Source organism: Strigops habroptila, chromosome 5 (genome assembly GCF_004027225.2).
Source record: "Strigops habroptila isolate Jane chromosome 5, bStrHab1.2.pri, whole genome shotgun sequence".
Lineage (NCBI taxonomy): Eukaryota > Metazoa > Chordata > Aves > Psittaciformes > Psittacidae > Strigops > Strigops habroptila.
Genome location: NC_044281.2, coordinates 19,541,499 through 19,569,286, shown reverse-complemented (window position 1 = coordinate 19,569,286; position 27,788 = coordinate 19,541,499). Strand labels below are relative to the sequence as shown.

The window sequence follows — 27,788 nt, the reverse complement described above, 5'->3', positions numbered from 1 at the left end:
TGATCTTCAGTCACAAAGTTAAACATGGCAAAAATTCACAAACTCCAAAGTTCAGTTATACACTGGATAAAAATAGGTAACCCCATATGTATGTTCTTGTACCTCCTATAATTTGACAACTCACACAGAAACCCCTCCATATTTCTGATCAACTCTGTTGCCATTTTTGTATCTTTTAATTTCTACTCCTAAAAAAGGATACCAAAGCCACATCAAGCCAATCCTAAGAATTTTCTAGCATAACAAAAGCAGCTGAACTTACTGACAAAACCCTAAGAACAACGACAAGCCTCTGTGCAGAGTAAGTACGCAAGCAGAAGAGAGACAGGGACACAAGGACCAGATGACTGTGCAGACACCACAGCAAGGCATATAAACCGCTGAAAAAGAAGAAAGAGAGATTCTATGGATATCCATACCTGGCAACTTAAGTTTTTTTCTTAATCCATGATGTGCTCATTTTGGAGGAAAGGGAGGAAAAGAAAAAAGCATCAGCACATGCAACAACCAAGAACAGTGACTTCCAGTAAGGGGCCATTTATAGTATCGACTTAACAACCAACAACTCTACTGGCACACCCTGCAAGAATGCTTCCAACTGCCTCATTAAACCTTACATTGAAAAAAAAAATATTAAAAAATTAAAAATGTAATGCTTAGATTCAAATTAATTGCTATGGTTTCAATTATCTTGACGTGTAAGTTGTTCTGTCCCGTTTAAATTACGGATCCAGATATATTATAATTTCAAGAACACCAATAAGCAGGACTATGAGTAGAAAAATGCTAAATGACAAAAATAATGCATTTCTCCTTTTTTACTTGTGTAAGATTTTACAGACATTGGCACATCAGAACTCCAGCTTGTGTCGCACTGGATCAGATCAGAGTTTACATGGATCACAGTCTCTCATCAGTAGTTTAAAAAAGACCAACGCCTTTAGGTAAACAGAGGTTTGTTCTGCTCTGAACACATCACTTAAAGAATTATCCACAATTCCTTGCCCGCAGTTACTGCTCACCCAGCACGATTTTCCCCAAGAAAAGTGCTCACTGTTTACACTATTGGGAATGGGCTTACAAAGTGCAATGCTTTATGTAGCCTTTGACAGCCCTTTCCACATCTTCTGCCTGGGGACTGCTATCCAAACTTGACTTCAGGCAGCAGGCCAGTTTTTAAGGCATGCCGTTAAGCTGAAACATCAGGCATCAGGACAGCAACATACAGGCATAAAAGATGAAGCCAACCCAGAGCCATCATAAGAAATTGCAACAATTTACAAATACACAACTTACTGCTTGTAGGCACTGTTTTAAACTAGTGCTGGCTCACAACTGAGAGGCCGTTATAAAATGGTTGTAAAGCACAGCAATTCGTAGAGAGCCCCAACTACAAACTCAAGTTACTGTTTGGTGCTTCTGGGGTGGCCCACAAACAGCAATAAAGCAAAACCTCTCTGTAACCTGTATGTGTAGAAGACTTGCAGAGACAGACATGCTGCTGGTTCGCCCCACTGGCCACCACTCCCTAGCCGGAACAGAACAAGCCATTCATTTTTTGGCACAAGATGGAGGTACAGCCTGATTTCAGACTAGATGAAGCAGTCCAATCCTGAACTATTGCTTCTTTTTTACATACTGCTCAGAAAATTGCCTCTGGAGGCAGACTAGATCAATGTTTTCTGTATTTCGATGCAACAGTAAGAAAAAACCAAAACCAACACCTGAATTCATGATGGTATCTTCATCTCTCTAATGGGAGGCTCCAAGCAAGCCAACAGAGCACTGAACAGATCCATGTGCCAGAAACACCAAACAGTTCCCACGCTAGTGGAGACTGGTGGATATCTATCCTCACTATTGGGTCACGGACAACTCACAGGTACAAAATACATTACAAGACACATTTAAAGGAAACCAAGCAACATCTTAGAGTTGATGTCACATGATAAGCTTACAGGGCAATACAAGTATCCACAATAAAAGCAGCAAATTATACAGGGCCAGATCTACTATGGTACTGTATTGTATAGAATTTGGATTACAGGATTCAGGACCTACACTGCAGTAAGTTTACTAGAAATGCCTACAGTCACTCTTAACTGCCTTTTTTTGTTAATGTTCTAGATAATTCTACCTGAGTACTACAAGAAACTATTAAATACCACTGTTTAGTACCTCACATACTGCATTAGTATTCTAACAGCCAAGTGATTCAGTGTGACATACGATTCAAGTACTTTTTAACCAATAAATTGTGCACGCTGACCGATAGGGAGTGTATCTGTGCAGACAGAAGCCCTACTTTTCCTCTATATTTTTCTGTTTCTCTTTTTCCTGATAGCCGACACACATTATCCCTCCCCTCGTTTCTACCGCTCGCACGCTGTAACACAAGGGCGGGCTCACAGTGCCCCTTCCCAAACCACCGCGCCGCCAAGCCGGCACACACGCGGCAGTCCGACCACGGCCGGACCCCGCCAGGTGAGGCGCTGCCCTCTCGCCGCCCGGCAGCGCTGAGAACAAAGCCGCTACTTTCGGGGGTTACCGCTACCCCGGCTCGCAGCCCCGCGGGTCCCCGCCGCCACCGAGGCTTCCCCCGCCCGTTCCCCGCCCGCGGCAGGCGCAGCGGCAGCCCCTCGCCCGCCCGTCCCCCCTCCCCGAGCCCGCCGTTCACCGCGCGGGACAACCTCCCAGACGGCCCTTCCAGGGCGCGGTGCCGACACGGGGCACGACTCGGCCTCGCTGCGGGAGCCGCTGCCTCCGGTCCCCTCACGGCTTCCCGCCCCGCAGCCCATCGCAGGGAAGGCGGCGGCACCCGCCCCCGTAACACCACCGCACCTGCCCGAGGCTGGGCTCCTGCGCGGAGCGATCGCCGCCTCCTCCCGCACGCAGCCGGGCCACAAGGCACCGCGGCGGCCGCCTCGGGGGCTGCTGCTCCGCCCGCGGGGACCGGGGAGCTCCGAGCCACCCCCCCCCCGCTCCCTCGGAGCCGCCCTCTCCTCCGCCCCGTCGCCGCTGCGTGGGGCTGGGCCGTGAGGAGACACCCACCCCTTCGGGCACCTCCTCCCGGCCGCGCGGCGGAGGAGGCCGCGGCCTGGGCAGGGGCCGGGGGAGCTGGCGTGGCGGGAAATGGCGGCCGGGCCAGGCTGAGGGGGGACAAGACCGCACCATGAGGCTGCTGCGCGCCCTGCTGCGCGGCGTCTCCCCGGGCAGCATACCGCAGCAGGTGGACTTCTACTCACGCTTCTCCCCGTCGCCGCTCTCCATGAAGCAGTTCCTGGACTTCGGTGAGTCCCCTCCGGGCCGGGCTCGGCTCCGCTCCGCGCTGGGCCTGACCACCACGCGCCGCCTCCCCGCAGGTGCCTGTGAGGAGCGGGGCGGGGGCGGCGCGGCCCGGGCTCCCCTCCCCCCGCGCTGTTCCCGCTGTGTCTGTGGCTGCCGCTGCTTGGTGCGGTGCTTTAGTAAGAAAAGGGCTCCGCTTCCTTCCGCGGGAATGGAGCCCAGCTGGCTCCGTACCCGGCGGCTGGAAGTGGGGCAAGGTTGAGATTCCGCTGAGCGCTCCATGTTTTGGCATCGCAAGAATACTTTGTTTTTCGCTGCAAGACCTGCCGCGCTGGGAAGGGGGGGGGGGCAGCTCCGAGCGTTGGTGCTGTTAGAGCGCGGCTCAGAAAGGGTAGATACAGCTTAGAAATCAGGAAGAAATTCTTCCCTGTGAGGGTGCTGAGGCGCTGACACAGGGTGCCCAGAGAAGCTGTGGCTGCCCCATCCCTGGCAGTGTTCAAGGCCAGGCTGGACGGGGCTTAGGGCAACCTGCTCTAGTGGAAGGTGTCCCTGCCCGTGGCAGAGAGTTGGACTGTATGATCTTTAAGGTCCCTTCCAACCCAAACCACTCTGTGATTCTATGATGTGTTAAGCCTTTTGCAGGCTAGCAGCGTGCAGCCTTGCGAGGTGTGCCGAGCACAAGAACGTTTAACCTTGGCTGGCGCCCGGGAGCTGAAACGATCATGACCCTAGTCACATGCCTGTGCCCTACAAAAACACCCTACCCAAACGCTGTTGTTCTAGAAGATGTGTGAGAGAAGGACCCATGCTGGAGGACTGGGAGTCTAGCCTCGAAAATGACTACATCAGCAACGGGATATTCACTCTTACACTCCGCGCTAAAACCACTTGCAATGCTCCCAGGTTTGAGTGACTGCTTGGAAACAAAAGGGGTCACCGGAATTGTACTGCTTCAAAGCAGACTACACAGAGAAAGGTCCTGTAAGTCGCACCGAGACACCTTTTCAAAGCCTCTGGATGGAGCCATACTGTAATACATTCTGTTTCTCTACCCAAAGCACTCTCATGTGCATAAATGTTTATATAAATGTTATATATAAACACTTAACTAGTTAATAGTTGTATTGCTTTTTGCATTTTTGTAAGTAAAATATAACTGAGAACTAGAACCCCAGATTTGTATAACTAGGAAGACTTACAAAGAAAAGTTGCTCTTAACTATCCACAGTCATTTCATCCATCTATTCAGTGTTTCATACACTGCCATAAAATGTGTCCAGTATTTAAAACTCCAGATTTGTACAGAAACCCCACCATATATTCTGTTGCTACCATACTTTTAAGCAAAAAATCATGCAATTCAGAGTTCGCTTTGACCTGCATTATTCATTACTAAAATACCAATAAAATAATGCTTACCTTAAAATAGGTGTTATTTTCAAGCCACAGTATTTACTCATATCAAAAGTTAGGCTACTTTTTTTTTGCTGTCATTACCTGAACATAAGGTAAATACAGTCTTGAAATTTTTTTCTCTCTTTTGCTTAAGGATTTAATAACAGTAAAAACTAATAACAAAGGCAAAAAGTGTGGAATGCAAGACTTGAGACAGTGTCTGTCTGTAAGACATTTTGTAGCCGTGAGAATCTGATGGTGTTTTCAAGTGAGATTTTTTGGCTCCTTTGACTGGAATGAGAGCAGTCAAAGAGGAAATCATAAAATCTGGTAATGCTAAAAAAAGAAAAGTCTGCTTCTAGTTCCTCCAGGTTTTGATCCAGCAAATGAAATACTCCATAAGCAAATTTAAGTCTGGATCATACACATCAGTCATATCTTGGGTTATAAGTGCACAGTACTTTCTGTAGGAGTCTTACCCATTCCTTGAGTAGACAGACTGTAGCTGCACAGGGAAACAGTCATTTGCCCATTCACTGAAGTCTTGCATACCCTAAGCTGTCTTCCATACCCTAAGCTGTCTTCCATATATGACCCCAGATTGCAAAGAGACAGCCTCCAGATACAAAACTAATTTGTGGAATATCATTTGCTGAGTATGAGGCATTTGAAGATGATCTTTACATTGTAACACCTTCAGTCTGATTTGTTCATGAAATTTTACCTGAGAAAAGAGAAAGGCCAGGAACAGTCATGCCTGAAATGCAATGTGACTAGGGAGAAGAATGAAAAGTTTCTGGGCAGAGGTCATATGTAGGCAATGCATAATATTGGTGTCACTGGGGAGGAATTTCTTGTCAGCTATTCACTTTTTTATTAAGTTAACCAACATCCTCTCATCAGTGTAGTTTGTAACATATATGAGTCTGCATGCATTAAACTAAACTTCTCCATTTCAATTTGGTGAAGATTTCTCCTGTTTAAGACACTCCAGCTTCCCCTTTTCAATGTCCCTTCCTTTAATCTTCTTCACAAATCCCCCTTGCCAAATGGAAGGAGTGAACTGAGCAGAAACACGAGAGTTAATTTTTAGGAGTTACCTGTTACGAAACAGCAAGCCTGAGGTATGTACTTCTCATCAGCAGATGAACAGGTTAGTAAGTTCAGGTGCTGTTTACATGACACTCTGAAGTCTAGAAAGAAATCTGGCTGAGAATAAAGTACAGCATTACTTAGCCTCTTCCTCACTAGGCACCCTCCTTTCTCGCCTATTAAAACAGGCATTGTAGGAGTAAATTTAGGTCTTGATCTTAATAACCACATTTACTTGCCAACCATATTTAACTGCCACCCACACAGATCACACCTGTCCTTACAAAAGGATAGGTGAGTTGTCAACAGATGCAGTAATTTAGCTTTTAGCTTTTAAAAATATACAAAGTAAATGTATGGGAGAAGTAGCATTGTAATGACTAAGCACTGTAGCTGTTCATTCATTTCTCTCAAAATTCATGTGAGTTCATTCATCCATCTTCTGTTCCTGTAAGACAGTGTATTTAAACTACAACAGACCTAGCTGAAAAGGAGATAAACATTACAGAATTTATTTTCTGAAAGTGTTCCAGTGTAAGTTATGGTAATTCAGTAAGATCAGTGATTGAGCAGCAGGTACGGGACCATGCTTTCTCAAGCATCCTTCCCATAAATAGTTTCTTGTGCTGGTTTCATGTGCCTCTCTGACATGCTCAGAATGACATACTGTTTGATCAGTGCTTGTTACAGTTAATGTTTGCTGCAAATAAAATGAACACTTTACATGGATAAGGTGATATTTAAAGTTGAATAGTATGGGTCTGCAACTGTTGTACTAGTTTCTCTGTATATATTGAAAATTCTTATTAGCACAACAGGGCTGGTAGGATTCAATGTGAATTTACATTTTGAAATGTAAATAGGCTGCTGCTGTGAAAGGCTGGCCGAGTCAACTTTAAAACCAAATCACAGACCTCTTATGCAAGAAAATAAGAGTTTGTGTAGTTCTCTACTGTATGTACTTGACTTTATTCTGATGTCATCATATATTTATTTTGGTCTTAGGATCTGAAAATGCTTGTGAAAAGACTTCATTTATGTTTCTGCGACAAGAGTTGCCTGTGAGATTGGCAAACATAATGAAGGAAATAAGCCTGCTTCCAGACAACCTCCTAAGAACACCTTCAGTTCAGCTAGTGCAGAGCTGGTAAGAAGAGCATACCTTTAAGGGTGACTGTATGTGTATACACGTTGGACGAACTTGTTCTCTTCTAGAGAAAGAACATTTCACATGCTTGTTACATGAACATCACTTATTTAGACTGAGTAAATATTCCAGTGTGACATAAATCAGAAACTAAATTTACAGACTTGGAAAAAACCCTTTAGGAGCAATTAGAGAACCCACAAGGGAATTAAAAATGATCAAGTATTGCAGACAGTCGTGTATGAGAATTCAGTAAAAGCAAAAATTCACCAGAACAATGTTTAATAGGGGACTTACCTAAATTGAAGAAGCTAGTTGAAGAAACCAGCAGAAGCAGGCTAATGCACAAATGCTCGCAGAAGGTAGTAGAAACCATTTAAAAGACAGGTTATTGCAAACTGAGAGTAAAGGTGTAGCAAATACAAAGAAAGAGCAATGGGAAGCTCCCAAAGCCAAACTATGTAAAACAACAGAAAGAATACGAGGCTATTAAAATAAAAAAAGACATCCTTTGAAAAGTAAAATTTGCTTTGAGGTAAGGAACTTGCACATAAAGCATAAACTTCTGTAAGATGAAAGGAAAACAAAGAGATTGCGTGGCAGCTGCTAAAGGCACGTGGCTATTTGGAAAGGCTTTTAAAGTTAAGGGAACAGAAAATCTGCCAGTGAATGGTGGGATTGATTAGATGACTGAATATAAAAAGAGCTATCAATGAAGATGGAAGCTCTTAATGAAACATGAATGCTTAAATTCTTATGATACTAAATGACACTGATCAAATGGGAAATGAATTCCATATGGACAAGTACAAAGTGGAGCACAGAGAGGAACCTCCTCTCCCTGTATGTTTGCTTGCTTACAATGAAAAAAGACATTTTGGTGCTACTGGAGATATTTTTCTGAATGTGTCAGTTGATGGGCAAGAAGGCAAATAGTGTTAGGAACTAAGTAACAAATGGGGAGGAAGTAACAAATGGGGAGGAATATAATTGTACCACTGTGTTAGCCCATTATTCGTCTGAATTGCATGCAGTTTTAGTCGCTCTGTCCTGAACAGAAAAGACCAAGAGGGATAATCAGAGGGCTGGAACAATTTCTGTGTGAGGAGAAACCAGACAGAATTCTTCAGCTTTCATCTGAGGAAAGAGACGGCAGAAATACTTAAATCCTGAACAAACTGGGAAGATTTTCTAATAACAAGGGACTCGCTGGGGCTGCAAATAAGTGATCACCTACTGGGTTTAAAACACAAGATCTTTTATGCATTCTAATTAAATTGTTGAATTCATTGCTGTGGACATCTTGGAAGAAAACATGAATAGATTCAAAAGGGATCTAACAGAATTCACAGGGGATAGGTCAATGGGATACATCAAATACAATGATTTGGAAATAATAAATTACTAACCAAAGGGATCTGGGAAGGCATATTAGAATTGGTCTTTGTCACGTTTTCTTTCGTTTAAAGGTATGTCCAAAGTCTTCAAGAGATCCTTGACTTTAAGGACAAAAGCTCAGAAGATGTGGAGGCTGTTCATAGGTAAGGATTTGCTGTCACATGATGATGTTAATGTTATGTAGAAGGACTGGCAAGAAAACAATAGCTTAATAAAAATCTCAGCTATCTCCAAGCTTAAAGAATTGCAGTAAGGTCACCCCCTGCTCCCAAAAGGAGGGTGCATTAAAATGCGAAACAAAGCACTTCTGTGCCATATCAGTCTGGTCAGGGCTTTTTTTGTTGCACTGAAGAAGCTATGAATGCGTTAAACTTGACCAAATGTTTACCAATTTCTTGTAATGGTGGAACTGATTTATGGAACTTTTCACCTGTAGGGTAGGTTTGGTCATCACTGGCTGACCACAACTGCCATTTGACAGACATGGGATGATCTGCATCAAAATGGTTGGCACAGTTGTCTCTTTTTTTGGCAGTAATCGAGATAAATAATAATTTTATAAATAATCAGTAATGGTTGAGTACTGATTGTTTCAATGCTAGTTGCATGAAATATGCTGTAAAGGCTGACCTGTCTTCATACTGCTGTAGGCAGACCTGTGTTATTTCTGTACGTATCAGTCTTCATTTTTATAGGCAGATACTGTTTGCCAGAGTATTAAATTCATTTGAAAGTGAAATACTAACAGTGTATTAATTTTAGTTTTACAGATACTGTGATAAAAATCCGGAATCGACACAATGATGTAATTCCTACGATGGCTCAAGGAGCGATAGAGTACAAGGAAAGCTTTGGTATCGATCCAGTGACCTCACAGAACGTGCAGTATTTTTTAGACCGTTTCTACATGAGTCGCATTTCAATTAGAATGCTCCTTAATCAACACTGTAAGTGCCATTGTAGCAAGGAGGGGAAATGAGACCTGTACTATGTCAGTATATTTTCTGTTTTTTTTTTAAGTGCTTAATATGTACTTAAATGCTGCTTAGGAGTATGCTATTTGCCTTGTTATTTATAAACTCATTCTTAACACAATTCTTAAAATACTGACTAATAGTAGGCTTTCAAGTATGGTTAAGACTGGAATTATAGATTGCCTATAAATTTCTGTTTAGAAAAACAGCAGACAAATGAAAATTATAAAATTCTATTGGGTATTAAATAATATTTTCTTTTTTTTGGCAGCATTACTGTTTGGTGGGAAAAATAATCCAGCTCATCCAAAACACATTGGAAGCATTGATCCTAGCTGCAATGTTGTTGAAGTTATTAGAGGTAAATCCAGCAGATAAGAACAAGAATCCGTAAAACTTACATGGATGTCTATACTGAGAGCCAATACACGTCTTGATATTCATATACTGTTTAGTTCTTTCCTACCTGAAGCAGAAGTTTCATTTCAAGTGTAATATAGTTTTGTCACTTTTCCCTATGAGCTCAGTTTTTGTGAGAAAATACAAAATCTCCCTGACACTGCACAGTGTTTTAAATTCTTGGTTTTCTTTTTAGCAAACTATAAGGGAGAAAACTGTAACTTTCTGTGTTTTTATTATAGATGGCTATGAAAGTGCCAAAAGACTTTGTGATTTATATTACATGAGCTCTCCAGAACTCATCCTTGAAGAGTTGAATGGTAAGTGGATATGGGATGAGGCACTCTCTAGAACATCATTACGGCTTCTTCTAAAGTAGCTGGTGGTGAAATGTTCTCCTTACACTTTTCATATAGTTAATGTGTTCTCTGCATCTACTGTCATAAACGTTTGGTTTTTATTTCTTAAGTCTGGCAGAAGGCTTTCCCTATTTCTCCCTTTAATTGGAAAACTGAAATCAGTAGAAAGATTTTTCACACTACAGCTGTTGATAGAACAGATTTTAGGAGCCTGCTTCCCTCCCTAATGTTTCTTGCATGTCTTTACCCTACACTGTCTATTCTCTCACACTCTACATTTCTTGTGACACTTTTTAAGATTTATACTAAACATTCCATTCTAATTTCTCTTGCTTATTCAGCTATCATGTTCCTGTAGCTGTAATTATAGTATACGCGAGTCACAGTAGAAATTTTTTGAACATTGGCTGTGACTTGCAGAAAGTTTACACCTGTGTTGCTATGAACTCAGAGGTCAGCTGTTGTCCTCATAGTCCTGCAGAATGCTGAAGAGCCTTTCTGATATTGCTTACTAGAGTACTTTTAAAGATACTAAATTCCAACTTCGACCAGACCTACAAAAACAAGCAATCAAAATTGCTCCTACAAGTAATTGCAAAAGCCAAATTGCAACCACAGTAACTTGGCCTATGAAGCTAAAGGCAGTGTGACCTTGAGTACACATTCCAGATTTTCTATTCCTACTGTACAAAACCTGTCATTTTGTATCTAGGTTAAAGAGTTTACCTCTCTCCATCTTTGGGGCATGATGCTAAAAACATTTGTAGGAAACTGTTGCTAGCTAATTCTCTATACTGAGGGGTCACTTACTCGTGTAGGTACTTCAGAAGCCAGAACAAACAGTTCAGCATTTATAAAAGGAGTGACCTTTTGCTCAGTGAATTGTGAAGGCGAGTTAAACCTGATCCAGGTTAAATGCACATTCCTTGCCCACAGCTGAGAGTGGAGACCATTATTTAAACCTTAGGCACGCGATTTGGGGGTGGAGGCATGGAGGGAAGCAGTTAACTTGAGCACAGGAACCAGACATATTTTAAAGTGTGATTCCCATCCCCCACCTCCCCCACCCTTTATCTTTGCTGGGTACATAACTGGTACTAGATCTTTTGACATCACTAGTCTTCAGCATTTATGTTCATAAAGCACTGGTCACTAACAGAGTCTGGTAAGAAATAATTTGTTAAACTGAAAGAACCTTAAGAGCCAGCAGAATTTTTTGAGCAACTTTTCCTTACTTTTTGATATCATGAACATGTTCCCATGATGCATTTTCTGGAATTTATTCTTTAAAAAGAATTTTGAAAACTCTACCGGTTTTATAGATAGTATGTACTTTTTGTCCACTTCTAAATGAATCCAGGAATAGGCTGTGCTGTAATTATTATCTGGTGCATTTATAAGATCATAAGATAATTCAGATTGGGAGGGACCTCAGGAGGTTTCTAGCCTGACTTGCTGGAAACAGGGACAGCTACAAGGTCAGACCAGGTTGCTCAGGGCTTTATCTTTATCCAGTTTGGTCTTATAAATCCTTCAAGGATGATAACTACATAACATCTCTGGGCAACCTGTTTCAATGCTTAACTGTCACAGTGGAAAAGTTTTTCTCTGTATCCAGTCTGAACCTCTGTTATGTTATCCACTGTTTCTTGTCCTCCCACCACCTGAAGAGCCTGACTCTATCTTCATCATAACCTTCTCATAGGTTATTGAGAGCAACTATTATATGCCCTAACCAGTAACGCCACAGTGTTTTAAGAGTTTCTAAGGCAGCAAGCACATTTGAAAATCTTGAACATGACTTTTGATTAACATACAACTTCTTAGAAGATTTCTGTTCAAATTTTCCTTCTCTGATAAATTCTCTCAACAATACAAATATACATTTTGGATTTACTGTGGGAATGAATAAAAGATTCCTAGTTTGCTGTTTAATTAATTAGCATCTCTTTTCTCCAGTTAAATCACCAGGACAGCCCATGCAAGTGGTATATGTGCCATCACATCTCTATCACATGGTTTTTGAACTTTTCAAGGTCTGTGCACTTACCATTACACAATTCTTTTATACATCTTTGTTTACTGAGATTGCATTTGTTTGACTTTTGGAACCAATTCTAGATAGCAATGTGTTTTTGCAAAGCTCTCACTTTTTGACTGCAGGACAATACCTAAATTGTACTATTCAGACAAACAGTAACTGCACAGAAAATGAACAGCTTTGGAAGACGTATCTCCTTTGCCTAGCCAGTGAATACATCTGAATCTTCTGAGTAGACAGCTTTGTCAAAAAGTCTTAAAATGTATACAGACATTAATTAAACAAGTGAAAATAAGATACCAAATTTGTGAGACATCTTCAAGTCTGGTATAATGTGTAACAGGTCCTGTAGAGCTTTCCTTAAGCAGTTCAGTCCTAGACTGATACTTGGGTCATATTGCATATACTATGCATTATAAATAATCAACAAATAAAATTGTACATTAAAATATTCAGATGTTCTAAAAAAAATAAATTAGGTCTCTGTATTCCTGTAGACTATATAAATACTATACTGAATAAATAAGAAATATTTAAAAAAGCTATTGTAAAACCACATGCTTTTGCCCCGATTCTGAAACATGATAAAAATAACTTTCTTAAATTGATGTTTGAAGAGAATATACAAAGTGGTAAGAACAGGATTTAAGTTGTACTTGAAAATTACAGAATGCAATGAGAGCCACCATGGAACATAACGCTGATCGATGCATTTATCCTCCAATTCACGTACATGTCACACTGGGAAATGAGGATTTAACTGTGAAGGTACCCACTTTTTTGATTATTTTGAAAGTTATTTTGATTATTCCCCCCCTTCTCCGCTCCCACCCTGCCCCGTCATAGACAGCATATTATTAACTTTAGCTGGTGATCTCAACAATGGGTTCTGTGTGATGATGTGGTATGTAAGTAACAAGACCATTATGGAATTTCACATACTGCATTAGTAGGAAATTCATTAAGTGGTTGCAGCGTCATACCAAAGGCTCTGTAATAGAATTCTATACTTTTGTCATGCTTTTGTCCTTGTTAGCTTAACAAGCAAGCATGACTAAAATAGTATTGTTCTAAAAAGTAGCATCTTTCTAGAATTCTGACATCAGCATTTTGTATGTGACAATGACAGAGCTATACAGGCGTGAAACAACTGAAAAAAGAGAAATAAACATTGTATATTCCATGCAAATCAAACCTCCCTGCAGTACAGTTTGCAGAGTAATTTCTTCTTTTTCTGTACCAACTGCAAGCACGGGCTTTTTTCTAACTAAACCATAGTAAAACAACTCTTATGACTTACTCCTTCAGTAATAGGTTTTAATAGATTGTATTTAACAGGCAGTATTCCTGAGGAATAAAGATAAAAATACAAAGAACCTGGTATTTGCTAAAAGGTATAGATTTTGACTTCAGACAAAATTGAGTTATGAACAAGATAAAAGCCATGCACAATTTAAGTAGAATTTTCTTGCTTCCAAGAGATTATGAATGCTTCTTATGGTAGTATTTCATTTAAATGGTTTGGATAAGGGATGAAAGGGAAGGATTCATCTATCTCTGGTCATTGCTATAGCTGAGAGATGAGAATTTAAGAAAACCCATAATTTAATTAGGGTCAACTTTATGTTTTACCTGAACTTTCTCTGGATCATTGTTTGAGAGTAGCTGTCTTTTACAAAAATGTATTCAGAGACATAATGCTACATTTTCCTTCTTATTCCAGATGAGTGATCGTGGAGGAGGTGTACCTATGAGGAAAATCGACAGACTATTCAACTACATGTATTCAACAGCACCACGTCCACGTGTTGAGACATCACGAGCTACACCTTTGGTATGCAAATCTTCTATACCTTGTCATCTTGGATATGTTAAATTGTCATAAAAGAAGCCATTTAGACAAAGCTATGAAGTACTGATTTTATAGATACAATGAGTATCACCATTTGAATGTTAGCGCTTAATGCAAGTATTTTTCTGAAAGTAACTGGAAAATTGCATAAAATCCTAAAATACTAAAAATTATTTAAACTTGTTCAAGATTCTGTTTTTCTGCAAATATAAAGATCAGCTACCTCAAGCAGAACACTTAACTATGCTGCATGCACTGCAGTAAGGACAGGACTAAATTCTTGCTGTGGCCACTGAATGAAAGGAAAAAGAGTTATATCAGTGATTCCAGATCAAGACCCTAGTTTTATTTGTACTGTGTAGTGAGTTGTACTATTCCCCAGCAAGGATGAAGGTATATGTTCATATGACAGGGCATATGGGGTGTATAGCAGTAGTTCTGGGGGGCATAAGAGTTAACATTTGAACTCCTCTCACTGTCAAACATCATGCTGAGTTTGTCTATTTACCTATTAAGTTAAAACAGAAACCACCACTGATTGATGCAATTAATGAAAATACACTTTTTCTCCTGGATCAGGCTGGATTTGGTTATGGCCTACCCATATCACGTCTGTATGCCCAGTACTTCCAAGGAGACCTGAAACTGTATTCCTTAGAAGGCTACGGTACAGATGCAGTTATTTACATAAAGGTATGATGTAACACTTTACCATTTTAAATTTATCAGCAACTCTAACAGCTAATGGAACTCCTTGTTCTGTTAACTATAACTTTGATTAAAAAGAATTGTTAGCTACAGTCTTCTCTACTTACAGGCCTTATCAACAGAATCAATTGAAAGACTCCCTGTATATAACAAAGCAGCCTGGAAACACTATAAAGCAAACCATGAAGCAGATGATTGGTGTGTGCCAAGCAGTGAGCCAAAGGACATGACCACTTTTCGTAGTATATAGCTTTTTCCTCAACAGTTCATAAGAAGTAGGTATGTCTGTAAAGGGAATTAAAAAGACCTGATTTACACCAAGACGCTGAGCCACACTTTAGGTGGAAGTAATATTAAGTGGAGTAACAAAAGGTTTAATGTAATTACTCTTTCCTGGAATAAAAAACCCCCAACAATCCAAAACCCAAGAAAACCTCCAAACCTGTACATACATTTAAATTTTAAGTGAGAAAGTCACAGTTAATTTGTTCCACTTCGTATTTTGTAGCTAAGCCAAGGGAGCAGTAATTTTGGGTTTTATAGGATCAACGCAATCTATGCCACATCTGGTGAGAAATGTATTCATTCATGTAATTACAAAATGTTTTTAATAGAAGAACTATTGAAAAAATCTCACCAGAGCATTTTTCCATTATACAGTATTACAGATTAATGGAAAAACTCATGTAAGAAATACCGAGGAGCTCATTGCTATACTTTTGCACCTGTATAGCACTTTCTATTCTTTAAGCATGCTGAAGCCTGGTTTTGCAAAGTTAGTTATGTTGCCTGCACACCTTAACTACATTGAGGTTTTTGCAGCTGTAGAAATCGCACTTAGGTCTTGAAATTTAAAGAAAATAAATCAGTTCTAGCTGCTACCGCTGGTATAATGTATCTCAGGTATGGGATATTGGTCATATTTCTTTGGTTGTAAAGTGAATACTTAATACATGTGCAAAACCTACTTTGTCATGATCCTTGTGAATTAGCAAATAGTGATAACTTGTGTACAGTAAAGATATGCTGTCTTGCATTTGCTTATACTTCTGTATGTATCAAAATGCAGTATCAGTGTTCTAGCCCTAGTAAGATCTCAGATTCAGGTATGTCAGGTTACGGCTGTAAATGGGAACTATTTTAATAAACAGGTTTTTAAAATGTGCCCTTAATAGGGCATCTCTATTACTTTGACAATAGAAACTACCTTCTCAGGTATATTTAAGGAAAAGTGGAGTTAACAGTTTTCAAAAATACCTTTGTATCTATGATGTGCTTCTGGCTTCGTTTATGTAGTAACTGGAAGTCACACTATAACATCAATAAGGTAAGCAGAATGTGTTTATCAGTCAAAGGCAAACTGTCAAAACGTACTGCGGAAGATAGAGGTAGAATGAGTATTACATTTCAGGTACAAAGTCTTTATTTTAATAAAAGATTGAACTTCTTTTAATGCCTGTTGTGCCAGCTTTGTTCAAATGGTATACATCTGTGTTGCACCTTGATCCCTGTCATTCCTGAACATTTGAGGACTGCTGCAGTTAAAGACACCAAGACCTAATTATTTTCTCAGTTAATACATTGCATGTAATTCTGTGATTTTTGGTCTGCAGCAGACATGCATAATCCCTCTCAGAAAGAATAAGCCTAAATTTTGTTAGTTTACTCTCTCTGCGCAGAGCAGAAGGCGAGGTACCACAAGTGAAGGGAATAGCTGGCATGTTAGAAATTGAAGTCATGCTATTCTAGTTGTAGTTGAGCCAGATTGAAGATTTTTCACCTGCCACCTCCCTAGCCTACTTCTTCCAGACAATAAAAATGGTGTTACACCCTGGTGAAGGTAATGTAGGTCACTTTAACAGGAGTGATTTACAGAACGGGCTGTATACACAGTTAAATTGACACTGAGGGAGGATTAATTGCCACCAGAACAGTTACAGTTACCTGCTCCACTCAAGCTTGTGCGTACTTTGAGAGGTCCCTATTTTAATTCTTTACAAGGATACGAGGTGGTGACTAGCATACCTTTTCCATGTGCATGGCTACATGGATGTGAGATGGATGGATGTGAAATTCCTCATATTGTAAAATGGAGCCTGTACAAAAGAGGGAACACTTGCAGCTACGGCTTTTGCTAAACTAAAGCTGAAAGTTACAGCAAGGGATTTTAAAACCTTAACTCTGAAGCCGAACATTCTAGCTTTTACACTAATTTTTAAATGTATTAACTAACTTAATTGAACTGACTTTTGTAATATCTGAGAACTAAAAGCAGCATTTCGAAGAAAAGCTAATAGTTTACTTTCTGGAAAGTCTACTGAAGTATTTCAGATGGTATTATCAAAATAATACCTCTTTTGTACTCTCAACTAGCTACCAATTAATTCTGATCATTAGAACAACTTGCTGTGTAATTATATTTCTAGCTGTCTCCTCACCCACCACCCAAATGATTGTGATGAAAACAAATGTATACTATTTTGGTTTACAATGTTTAACCCTACTTACAAGTTTGATCTTTGATTACTGTTGATTCAAATAGATGTTCATAAGATAATTTTGTGTTCAATATTTTCATTACTGTACTGAAGTCATTGCTAGCACACTGGTTAAAGTTGAAGTGAATCACTGTAGAAAACTGGTATACTAGCTCAGCTATCCAAATGCTGACATTAATACTTTTGTATGTAAATGAACTCAGTCTGGCACTGTGAAATTAATCTTGGTTTGCGTTAACTTAATTTTCTTGAAAGAATCACTACATTTCTTCATTAAAACTATTTTAAAAATTAATCTTTCAGTTGGGTGATTTTGTGGCTTGGTACTAGGCTACTTCGGTGGAGCTACCCTTCTTGTTTAGCATCTGACAGATGTTAAATGCTGTAGTCTATGACAGTCTTATGCTCAGGTGGCAGGTGAGTTTATCATCCCTGCTATGACCCCCATTTAACTACAGCAGCTCAGCACACAGGCCAAGCTCTGAAACTGTGATTTCCACTAGACTCCTTCGCAAGAAACAAACTTTTCAGAGGGTGCAACAGTCAGATCACTAGGCTTAAAGGAAAAACATAATACATAGTTGTATCAATATTCTCTGTTTAGCTGAAAGCACTTAACTGAGAAATAAACTTCCTTGTGACCGAACTGAAGGATGGTTTTACATATTTGATCCTATGCAGCTGATCATTCCGTACTTCTAATTCCCTCCTCTTTTGTCAGTAGGGCAGCATTCCTCTCTGGCTTAAGGTCTGTAAATTTGGAGTACAAACTCAAAGCTACTGGAAACAAAGTAGATAAGTTAAATCTTGACCAAAGAAAAGAATTGTTCGTTAATGCACAAAACTGAAAATTGAACCTGTTCTTAGAAGTAATTATTACCAAGATTTTCAAACTTTATTTTGGAAATGGGCAGTGTGCAGAAGCATCTCCACACAGTCCTTTTGCTGAAGTTCATAAGACATTTATACAAAAAAATAACAACTGTGAAACACCAACAGTGAAGTTCATTCATTTAATTAAAATGAAAAACAGTCCACAGATTTAAAGGAGAACTTGGTCCACATAAACAGATAATGCAAGTTTTGTTCTAGTCCATTCTATGGTGGAACTGATATTTAAACTAGTCTATGTTTCTGGAATAATCTAATTAAGGAAGTGCTGTTGTAGAAGCTCTAGAAAATAGTATGTAAATATACAAAACACCAATTCATGTTCTAAACTATTCTGAGAATCAAATCCTCCTTTAAAGAGAAATAAACTGTAGTCTACAATTGAACATTTAAATACAATGCAGAAACCCAGTGCTTCAGTGATAATTTTCCCTACAATTCTTCCCTCAGTATTTTAAGTTTGAAAAACAGTATAGTTTAAAATTAGCAAATATATAAATTTGGTCCGCAAAAAATCTTGTAGCAGGTAGAAAAGAGAAATACATGTATTGCAAATTGATCTTATTCATAGTGTAAATCTATAAAACTATGTATTATTTAGGAAAAATAGGTTAAAAAAGATCTTATTTATAGGTTTAAACCTTGTCCCAGCACCATATGGGGAGTGTACAGAAAACTTTGTATTATGTTTCGTGCATGTAGTCTGTGAAAACTACTTTTCTTGTTATTTTCTCAGTAAACTGCAACGCATAAAACTCAAACCCAATGTGCTACTACAGTGAACTTTGAATGAAAATCCCAGAAATACAAGAATTTAAACAAAATAATCCATAAATTTGAAATACATGCTTTCTTTTTAAATTAATTTGACATTACTGTTTTCTTAAACTTAACTTTTAATATACATCTTTAGTGGCAACAGATAAACAAGACTATCACAGACTGCATTTGTTGGCAGGATTTTTCTACTGTCCCTCTATCAGGTTCAACTCTTATCAAATTGGAATGATTTTTAATACAGTATTCTACTTTTCACAAACAATTTCAATGAGAAGGGCATCTCAGGTCTTAGAAGCACAAATATTACTTAAGGCAGAAAGTTAAATTATTGTCTATTAGTACAGGCAGAGTCAACTAGGAATAAAAATACTGAAAACATCATTTCATTGGGTTGTAATGGGGAGGGACCATAATTAAAAAGTAAAAAACCACCTACCATGTGAAACTGTTGCACTTTCCCTCCTCCCTCAATTGTACAATTATATACAAATCTGCTGAACTTCCTCAAGATGAAACAAGTCTGCACTAAAATAAAACAGGGTCATTTTAGCAGCTTGATTCAAGAGTGGTTACCACTCTGCCGGTCTTGCGAACTTCTCTCTCCTTCTTTTGAACCTTTTCCTTCTGCTTTTCCAGTTTTTCTTGAGTTTTTCTAATATCCTTAATTTTTTTCTTTATTGTTGATCGGTCATTTTGACTGGAAACTCCCAAAGCCTTTTGGGGGAAAAAAAAAAAAAAAAAAAAAAAAAAAAAAAAAGAGAGAGAAAGAAAAATACCTCATCATTATTTTTCCCAACAGCACTGTCAGCAGTACATGTGTGTATGAACAGTTAGGAAAGTATTACTCATTTTGCTGCAAGATAGCCAGTTTATTTGAAAAATAAGAACCTCAAGAGCATTGTAAATGATCATCCGGGTTTCAAAGTAAGTAAGGAAACCAGGGAGTACTCTTGTTCAGTTGTGAAATAATAGCTTCTTGTTGCATTTTATATACACGTAGACACTTGAGAATTTCCAGCAAATAGCACAAGAAGTAGTAGTCTCAAAATATTTTTCTAGCTCTTTTTATACAAGTGGAATTTATATTCAGTAACTACTCTTTAATTTTTAACGTTAAGGACTTTAAAGTGTATTATTAAAAAGTGTATCACTAAGTAAACGGCACGCACTGATTTTTGATCAGCAGGTGGCAGTACCCGATTCCAAGTTACAGACAGCACTCGTTCATGCTCTATGGAACGCCGAATGGCATTACGTGTAAATTAAGCTGTAAGCATCAACATCCAAAGTTCCCCAGAGACAGTCATTTGATAGACCAGTAACGGGTATTTCATCTGTGTCCAAGGAAATACTTATTTAACAAAACACAGGACATTGTGCTGATGTGTATTCTAAAATGCAGGTATATTTTGGAGACTGAAGTTAGACACTTTTTTCCCTTGCCCTAAAACACTCAAATCCTACTATTGATCATTAATAATTTGCCTTATGCCAGCATACACAGACCAATGAGCCTCATTTTAGTCACACATCTTGCCTGTCCAAAATGCAGTCCAATAATCTAACAAGAAAGAAAAAGTGAAAGTTTACTAGCACTGTAAGAGGATACATACCATACTGCTTTTCCAGAGGTAATATGGCAAGAAAAGGCTCAAACATAGATTATTTTTTTTTCTTTAAAGCAGGAGTAAAAACCAAACACACATTTAAAAAGTCACCAGACAGGATTTTAGCCTTCCCACTTGAAGAGCAGATGGTAGAAGAAACAAGATTGCTAAAACTTATTCCTGCATTTTTATGCATTTGAAATGGCTGGATCTTGTTTTGATATGACCTTATGCTGAGACTGAAGATAGATGTATCAGGCCCACTTGGAGAATTATGCTTACTTTGATTTCCTCAAGATACAAACAAGGAAGAAATACTATGTATTTTTCTGAAAAATGGCTAAAAAAGGCTTGTCTTTAATTGTACAATCAGTTACTAAATTCTCACCTAACTGTACAGTCTCCAAGTATTTAAAAAGCAAAATTCTAGCCCTTAAAAAGCCATGAAAATGGGAAAATATGTCTGAATAAGTAGTGAAATTTACACAGTTAAAAATCTATCCTGGGATATTCACATACCTTTAACTTCTCACTGTCGAGCTGCATTAACTGCTGTCCGTCTATGTTCATAGCTGTGAACTCTGTAATATACTGCTCCATGTTCATTCCCATTAACCAGTGGCATACTTGCTGGGTGGTCCATTCAGAAATAGGTCTACTGTGCCACTGATTTTGCTTTCCTGTTGTTGTAAATTCATCATCTAATGCCTAACCAATCAAGAAAAATCACCATAAGCAATGTTTTACTTGACTATATGTTGAATTCCAGGTGCCAACTGAGTTTGATTAACAAAACACACATTCAAACATACTCTAGTGCCAAAAGTTCTTGAGATCACAGCTTACAGTCAGTTTGCCTAGGATGCTATAAACAGAAAGACACAACATTCAACACAAACTAAGTCAGAAATAAAGAACATAAATGGTTTTCTCTAAGAAATTATATAGCAAAGCATTAGCTTAAATTTGATGCATTCTAACATTGAAGAAGGTCCCTCAGTTAGTTGGTTAAGATAGCTCAATCCTAATGTTATATACTGCCTTACACAGCACCAAAGAGAATCAAGTAACACTTCAACTGTATTACTGATTAACGTTAAGTGAAGGAAATCCAGAACAAAAGCAACTCTAACAGTTAGTAAATCTGGTGACTGTTCCAGGTACAGTTTTACTAAATTTGGTACATTTCCAAAGTGAGAGGACTGTGTATTCTTTCATCTAATGCCATCACATCAACATTTTAAAGGGTCTGTCTAGTAGAAGACCATTTCAGAAACGTAAGAGCTTGTGGCCTTCCACTGAAAGTACGCTTTGCCAGTGCATGATGCTTTTGAAGCTCCCTGCTTCAATTTCAGTTGGCTTCTGAGGGGAAAAAGGTACTGCTGTTCATCCTGAAGCACTCTATGACTTAGTCACAAAAGAAAAGCTACATAAAACACAGCTCAGTGTCTGTACAGAAGAAATTCCAGGTGTGACAGTTAAATCAGTAACATCAGAGTTACCTGAAGTTTTATTAACTATCCAAAATGATCTTTCAGTAGCTCACGATTGAGTACAGGCTGCATTAGACTTGCAGACTGCTCCACTTGTAGGCAGCTTCCACTATATATCAAAGACATTTGCAAAACAGCAGAAAGCATGCCCACTTTTTCCAGCGAGCCTTACGCATGTCATTTGTAAACAGAAAACACAGAAATAAGCATCTTCCTAGTGATGGATTTGTGACAGGACCCTGTTAAAGTTTCAGGAGAACAACTACAGCTTCCAACAGGAGAGATCTCTCAAGTGACAACTCCCTTAATGGAAAATTTGGGAGAGTTGATTCAATGTAACAAAATAATTCTGGTGATTGCAAGTGAAAGATAGCAATACAGTTTATCATGTCCCCATGATAAACTGTATTGTCAGATACAGTTTATCATGGGGACATGCCATGATAAACTGTATCTGAGAACACAACATAGAACATACACCTGGGGTGAAACAAATACAATTTTAAATTTCTGCTGTATCAGAGGACTACATCTAATTAGAAACTGCTTTCCTTGGTCTGTGAAACAAAAGGACAGTGGTTACATTAGGAAGTAGCGCAGTTAAGTATGAACAAGTTTGTAGAGCAGAAGAGTTTGTGCTGATGTCCTAAAATACCTACTACAAGCATTTTGACAGATTTTTCCCTTGTAAATAGCTCTAGTCTGGTCACACAGACTCAATGGCCACTAGCAGCTGGAATGCACCAGGCACACTTGGAGCACATCTTATTTGATTCCAAGATAAATCAAATTAAGGAAAGATGGGACTACCAGGAGATTTACTTCAAAAATGAACTCCTAATCCACATTAAAATGCTTATTTAGATGTAAGAAGTGTGAACACATCCACCTTCCTGATGTGCAGAAGGAGTAATTTTCATAAAACAGCCACAAAGGGCTTTAGAAGAGGTTTTGCTTGAAGTGTTCTGTACAGCATCTGTACCAAGACAACTGGGGCACAGTGAGTTTTCTATGCAAGCTATCAAGCTACAGATGCTCTAGCTTGATGGTTCTAGAAGCATCCCTGGATGCTTCTTCAGAGGAAAATTCACTGCTTAGATTACTAAAGGAATTTCAAAATGCCAGTCTATTTTAAAACATTTTAGATAAGAGTACTCCTCAATCTGACATTATAATAGAAAATATGTATTGGTAGCTTAATTTTGCCTTGCACTAGCAAGTATTCACGGATAATACAGAAAAAAGGGGAAACTTTTTACATTTCGAGTTTGACCTGTGTCTCAAGAGTTGTGGCTGGTCTATCAGCAGCCAGAAATACTAAAATATATATTGCCACATACATATTTTTTATATGTATCTACTATTACCCTTTATGGGGGTGGTGTGTGTCTGTGTATACATCTCTCTATAGACATCTCCTTTACACTGCAAAATGTGTAAAACGTTGTATTCAGGTTGGAACTCACTCACAAGTTTTATTTCATCTGTGCTAGCCATGCAACAAGTTTTGTAGTTTCAGAGTGTAAGTATTTGAACAAGGTGTACTCCTGCCAAAGAGGCCCAGATTCATTCACTTCACCAAGGGAATGCAGTCTCCCAACAGAATCTTGGGGAGACTCTGCACCAGTTCCTCCAAGCAGCATGGATTAGAGCAGCTAACAGAAGACCTTCAGACTGAGCTACTAATTCCAGTCTATGCTTTCAGCATTATCAGTTGCTAACAAACTCCTCCTACTTCATATTCATAAAGACACAACTCTAAAACCAGAAGTTGTACCAAAAACTGAATCAGTGTTGAAACATTTGGACTTCAACTCACAGAACTGAACAAGAGGATATGTAATCCTGTGTAATTTGAATTTTTCACTACTGGGAAAAAAGAAAAGCACACCTGAAACTGTTTTTTTTTTTTTTTCCCCCCAGAATATGAATAGGAAAGTGGAAAGTGTGGAAGAAAAAGGTGAAGAATACTGATTTTTCGAGTAATTCTTATTGGCCATTAAATAACACATCTACATCATTTTTTCCCAATCCCTTACTGTTCTTCCAGAGACAGAAGGACTGTCCCAAGGTGGGTGTACATCAGAGTTACAGTCCACAAAACAGCCACCATACACACACAAAAGATCAGCTGCAAATTCAGAAAGCAGAACTAAAACTACTTATAAGGCATGGAAACATGAGAAAACCATGTGCTGCTGCATAAAAATGCAGATGATTCAGAAAGCAAATGCAGAAATACTGAAGACTCTAAAGATAAAAATACAAAACCCAAGAACACACCAATGCCATCACATCATTTAACAGATTCAAGGAGGGTTAACCAGCTAGCCTGCTAACCAGCTGTGAGTGGAGGTGTCTTTCTAGGATTTGCCGGGCAGACTGCTATAGCCTACTCCTCTGAAAGCAGGGGTTATGTGGGCTAGCGTGATCCCTGGACGGGTTTGTAAATATCCATCAAACAACAAGCACCAGGTAGAAAATTCTACTTGTGAAGAGTCTAAGTTAAGGATTGCTATAATTGCTTACTTATTTTTTCCTAGACCTCAGGTACTGCACTACTAATTAAGAAACCACAAGAACAGAACTATTTTTCTGCACACATACTGCTTTCCAAAAGAAAAATCAGCTCAGAGATACTTATCATTAACCTCAGAACAGACCCTATAATCAATATAATTACTGAAAAGGTACAAACAACTTTCACTTGTCATATGCGTAAGCAACATGAACTAGAGAGAACACTAGAATCTGACTAATCTATAACAAAACAGGCTTAAATCACCACTTTACATGTGCACAATTAATGATAGACAACTTTTGTTTGACTTTTAGAATTAGAAAGTTGTAACACTGATCAAAGAACAGCAGTCAAGAAGATATTTAGCTTTGTTAAAATCTTAATGATTTCTGCTGCTTGAAAGTTTTAGAAACACATATTCCATTCATGAACCATTCTGTTCAAGAAACTGCAGGGAGTACTTGCAATGGTAGATTTAAGGAAACCAGAGGAACTCCAGTTAATATCTATGACAGTCATCTCTGATAATACCAATCCACTACTGAAACCTGTAAATCAGTTAAATGATTTTTGACACCCCAGATTTTATGTTAGGATTTCATATTTATAACATTTTTTGTAAGACTGTTCTGACTTCCTAGATATTACTGGAATACTTTACGATTTTCACCGAAGCCGGGTTTAAGACAGTAAATAACAAACCCCCACATTCATGAATCACTATTTAATTTTTTCTTCAAACATTATCACTACTAGTTTGGCAAGCCCTCCAACTCATTTCTGGAAGATGACTTCAGCTTTTAATGACTCCTCCTAGGCTATAACGGATTTAATCTATAAAAACGCCCGAGTCCAACATTGCATGAAACAATATCTCAGAATGTTACCAAAGCATAGACTTTAGGTTTCAGCTGTAGCCAAAGGAGCTACTTTCTCCAGGGTAACGAACACTGACTTTCAGGTATCTTAGTTCCTACTTACATATCAGAACCCTTATAGTCTGCCTTTTTTATTTCCTTTTTCTTTTTCCTTTTGTTTGTTTTTATGTAGATGAAATTTTATGGCAAAACAAACCTGCACAGATGTGAAGGCAAGGTCAAAAACACTGCAGTTTTCATTCACCCAGGAAGTTGCTTTAAATCAGTGGAACAGAAAGGTGTTATATTTAAAATTAAAAACTGCAATTTAATCAGAAAGAGTTCATTCCAACTGCTATGCTATAACTAGGATCAGAATACAAAAGGCTGATAAGGCATCTACTAGTCAGTATCCTTAGTTCAGTAACAACTCATGATTCTTTACAGTGTTCTCAACATTCAAATATGGAAACAGCCATCTAGTGTCACATTACACACATCTGTCTCTATTAAACATGCTGTAGTGTGAACAACAACATCAACAACACACATATACACACTTTGAAACTCACCTCATTTGAAGAGAAGGTTAAAGTGTGTGAACGACCTGACAGATTTGGTTCTGTCACTAACCCTGAAAGTTCACAACTTGGCTTGCTATGGTATGTGTCATCTATGACAACTCTACTCTGCAAACAAGTGGAAATAATGTTTTATTAACTCACTCTTTGGAAAAGCAAGTCATAAGGTGACATTCTAGTAATTTTGACTTTTGTTAAAAAAAAAAAAAACCAAAAAAAACCAAAAACAAAAAAAAAAATCCCAAACCAAACTACAATTTAGTTATCTTTAGATTACATATGACATGCACTCACTACATCAAGCATCTGACTTGTTTTTGTTAAATTTATGAATTCAAAACCATAGCAACAGATTTAAAGCAATATCCCCAATAAGAGCACCCTTGTGTGGAGAATCGGTCATAACCTGAAATGGCATTTAATACACAAGGAAATACATGCAGTTACTTTTTCAGCAGGCATACCACACTCAAGGAGAAGCAATTGGGTGGAATGATTCATACTGAATTTGTATTCCACTGAAATCTACACAAATACTATGAATGTGCTTCAGAAGGTGCTGTTCTGTTGGTGAGATAAAGATCAGTCCTAATTGTTTATTGTCATTAAGATTCTCATGGCACAGAAGTGCCCCCATAAATTCCAAAGTTTCTGAAAACAAGAACTAGGTTTAGACTTCGTAGTTGCCCATTATCAAACCACTGCAGTCAGCAGTGAAACGAATAGTCTGTCTTTCCCTAACATACACTGAGATTTGGAATAGCAAGGAGCTTTCAGCAGCCTGCAGACCAGGGTTCAAATTAGTTCATGAAGAGAGAATACAGAGCTTGCCTAAGGACAAGCTTTCCAGAACTTTAAATTCTGATTTAAGATGTTGTATTGCATTGCTGTTCATTTTAACAGCTTTGATGAAGGTGGTGAAGCACTGGAACAGGTTGCCTATAGAAGTGGTAGATGCCCCATCTCTGGCAAGATTAAATGCCAGGTTGGACAGGGCTCTTGGCAGCCTGATTTGGTTGAAGATGTCCCTGCTCACTGCAGGGCGTTGGACTAGATGACCTTTACCTTTCCAACCCAAAGTATTCTATGATTCAGTTTTGAGGTGGCTGCAGTTGAGGCACAGAATCATGTAATCTGAAAATTACCTTAATATAAAAAATACCACATAGATGTAAAATATCTTTAGAAAATTTTTTTATAATAAATGGACTGTATCAAGCTATGTAAAATCTTCATAGCTAAAATACCAAATAGTGTAAAAACAGTATGACAAAGCTGAACATTTTAGAAATTAAACAATTACTTGGATGTCTTTACAAAAAATGGTTTAAATCTACAGTAATTATGCAGTTTGACAGCCTGAACAGATTATTTTCAAAATAGAAAACTCTTCTGAAATGAAAGATTTTGAAAAATTTATTCTTTTAATAAATTACTATTATATTTTTTTAAAAACTAACAAATTAAAGTTCAGGTTAGACATATGACTAATGTAAGAACTATCATATTGAAATCTTCATAGCATTTACTGTTTACATTTAGTTATTATACTTAGTTTGTGTTTAAATGAAGCTTTTGGATCTGTATGCCTGCCTTTGCATCTAAAACCAGCAGGATCTAGGTTCAAATTTATCCAACAGCCACTACATGTACAACTTCGGGCAGGTTAACTGAGCAGCCTATGACCCAAGCTGAAGACTACAAAAACCTCCCAGATGCTACACGTGAAAACTTCACAGCAAGCTTGGTAAGAAAATCCTGCTAAAGAATACCAATGTATATGTTTCACAGCATTTTTTCTAGTTTAATTACCTCCATTTCCAACTCACATCCTGACCTCTACATTATTTTTGTTTAGTGAGTGAAAAATAACTCTGTCAAAAGCATGCCTCCTACTTTTGCCTTTCTAA

At 38.5% G+C, this 27,788-nt stretch overlaps 2 protein-coding genes across 6 annotated transcripts in view; one reads left to right on the top strand and one right to left on the bottom strand.

Annotated features, from left to right (window-relative positions):
- Positions 1–2,666: 2,666 nt before the first annotated feature.
- On the top strand, positions 2,667–17,443 carry PDK1 (pyruvate dehydrogenase kinase 1). Its single transcript, XM_030488689.1, has 11 exons — positions 2,667–3,290; positions 6,778–6,919; positions 8,389–8,460; positions 9,080–9,264; positions 9,563–9,652; positions 9,933–10,010; positions 12,009–12,085; positions 12,760–12,858; positions 13,814–13,924; positions 14,522–14,635; positions 14,760–17,443. The coding sequence occupies exons 1-11, from the start codon at positions 3,173–3,175 to the stop codon at positions 14,898–14,900; spliced, it is 1,227 nt and encodes a 408-aa protein (XP_030344549.1). The 5' UTR covers positions 2,667–3,172; the 3' UTR covers positions 14,901–17,443.
- A 568-nt stretch (positions 17,444–18,011) lies between these two features.
- Positions 18,012–27,788, bottom strand: part of LOC115609032 (neurabin-1-like) — a 43,123-nt gene continuing 33,346 nt past the window's right edge. For 2 of the 5 annotated variants that reach the window (XM_030488681.1, XM_030488682.1), the window contains exons 17-19: positions 25,870–25,986; positions 20,946–21,134; positions 18,022–19,533 (exon numbers count right to left, since the gene is read on the bottom strand). In XM_030488681.1, the coding sequence (XP_030344541.1) occupies positions 19,366–19,533; positions 20,946–21,134; positions 25,870–25,986 (474 nt within the window). In that variant the 3' untranslated portion in view covers positions 18,022–19,365. Of the gene's footprint in view, positions 19,534–20,945; positions 21,135–25,869; positions 25,987–27,788 lie in introns of all 5 variants that reach the window. The other 3 variants (XM_030488683.1, XM_030488684.1, XM_030488680.1) reach the window with 2 other exon arrangements.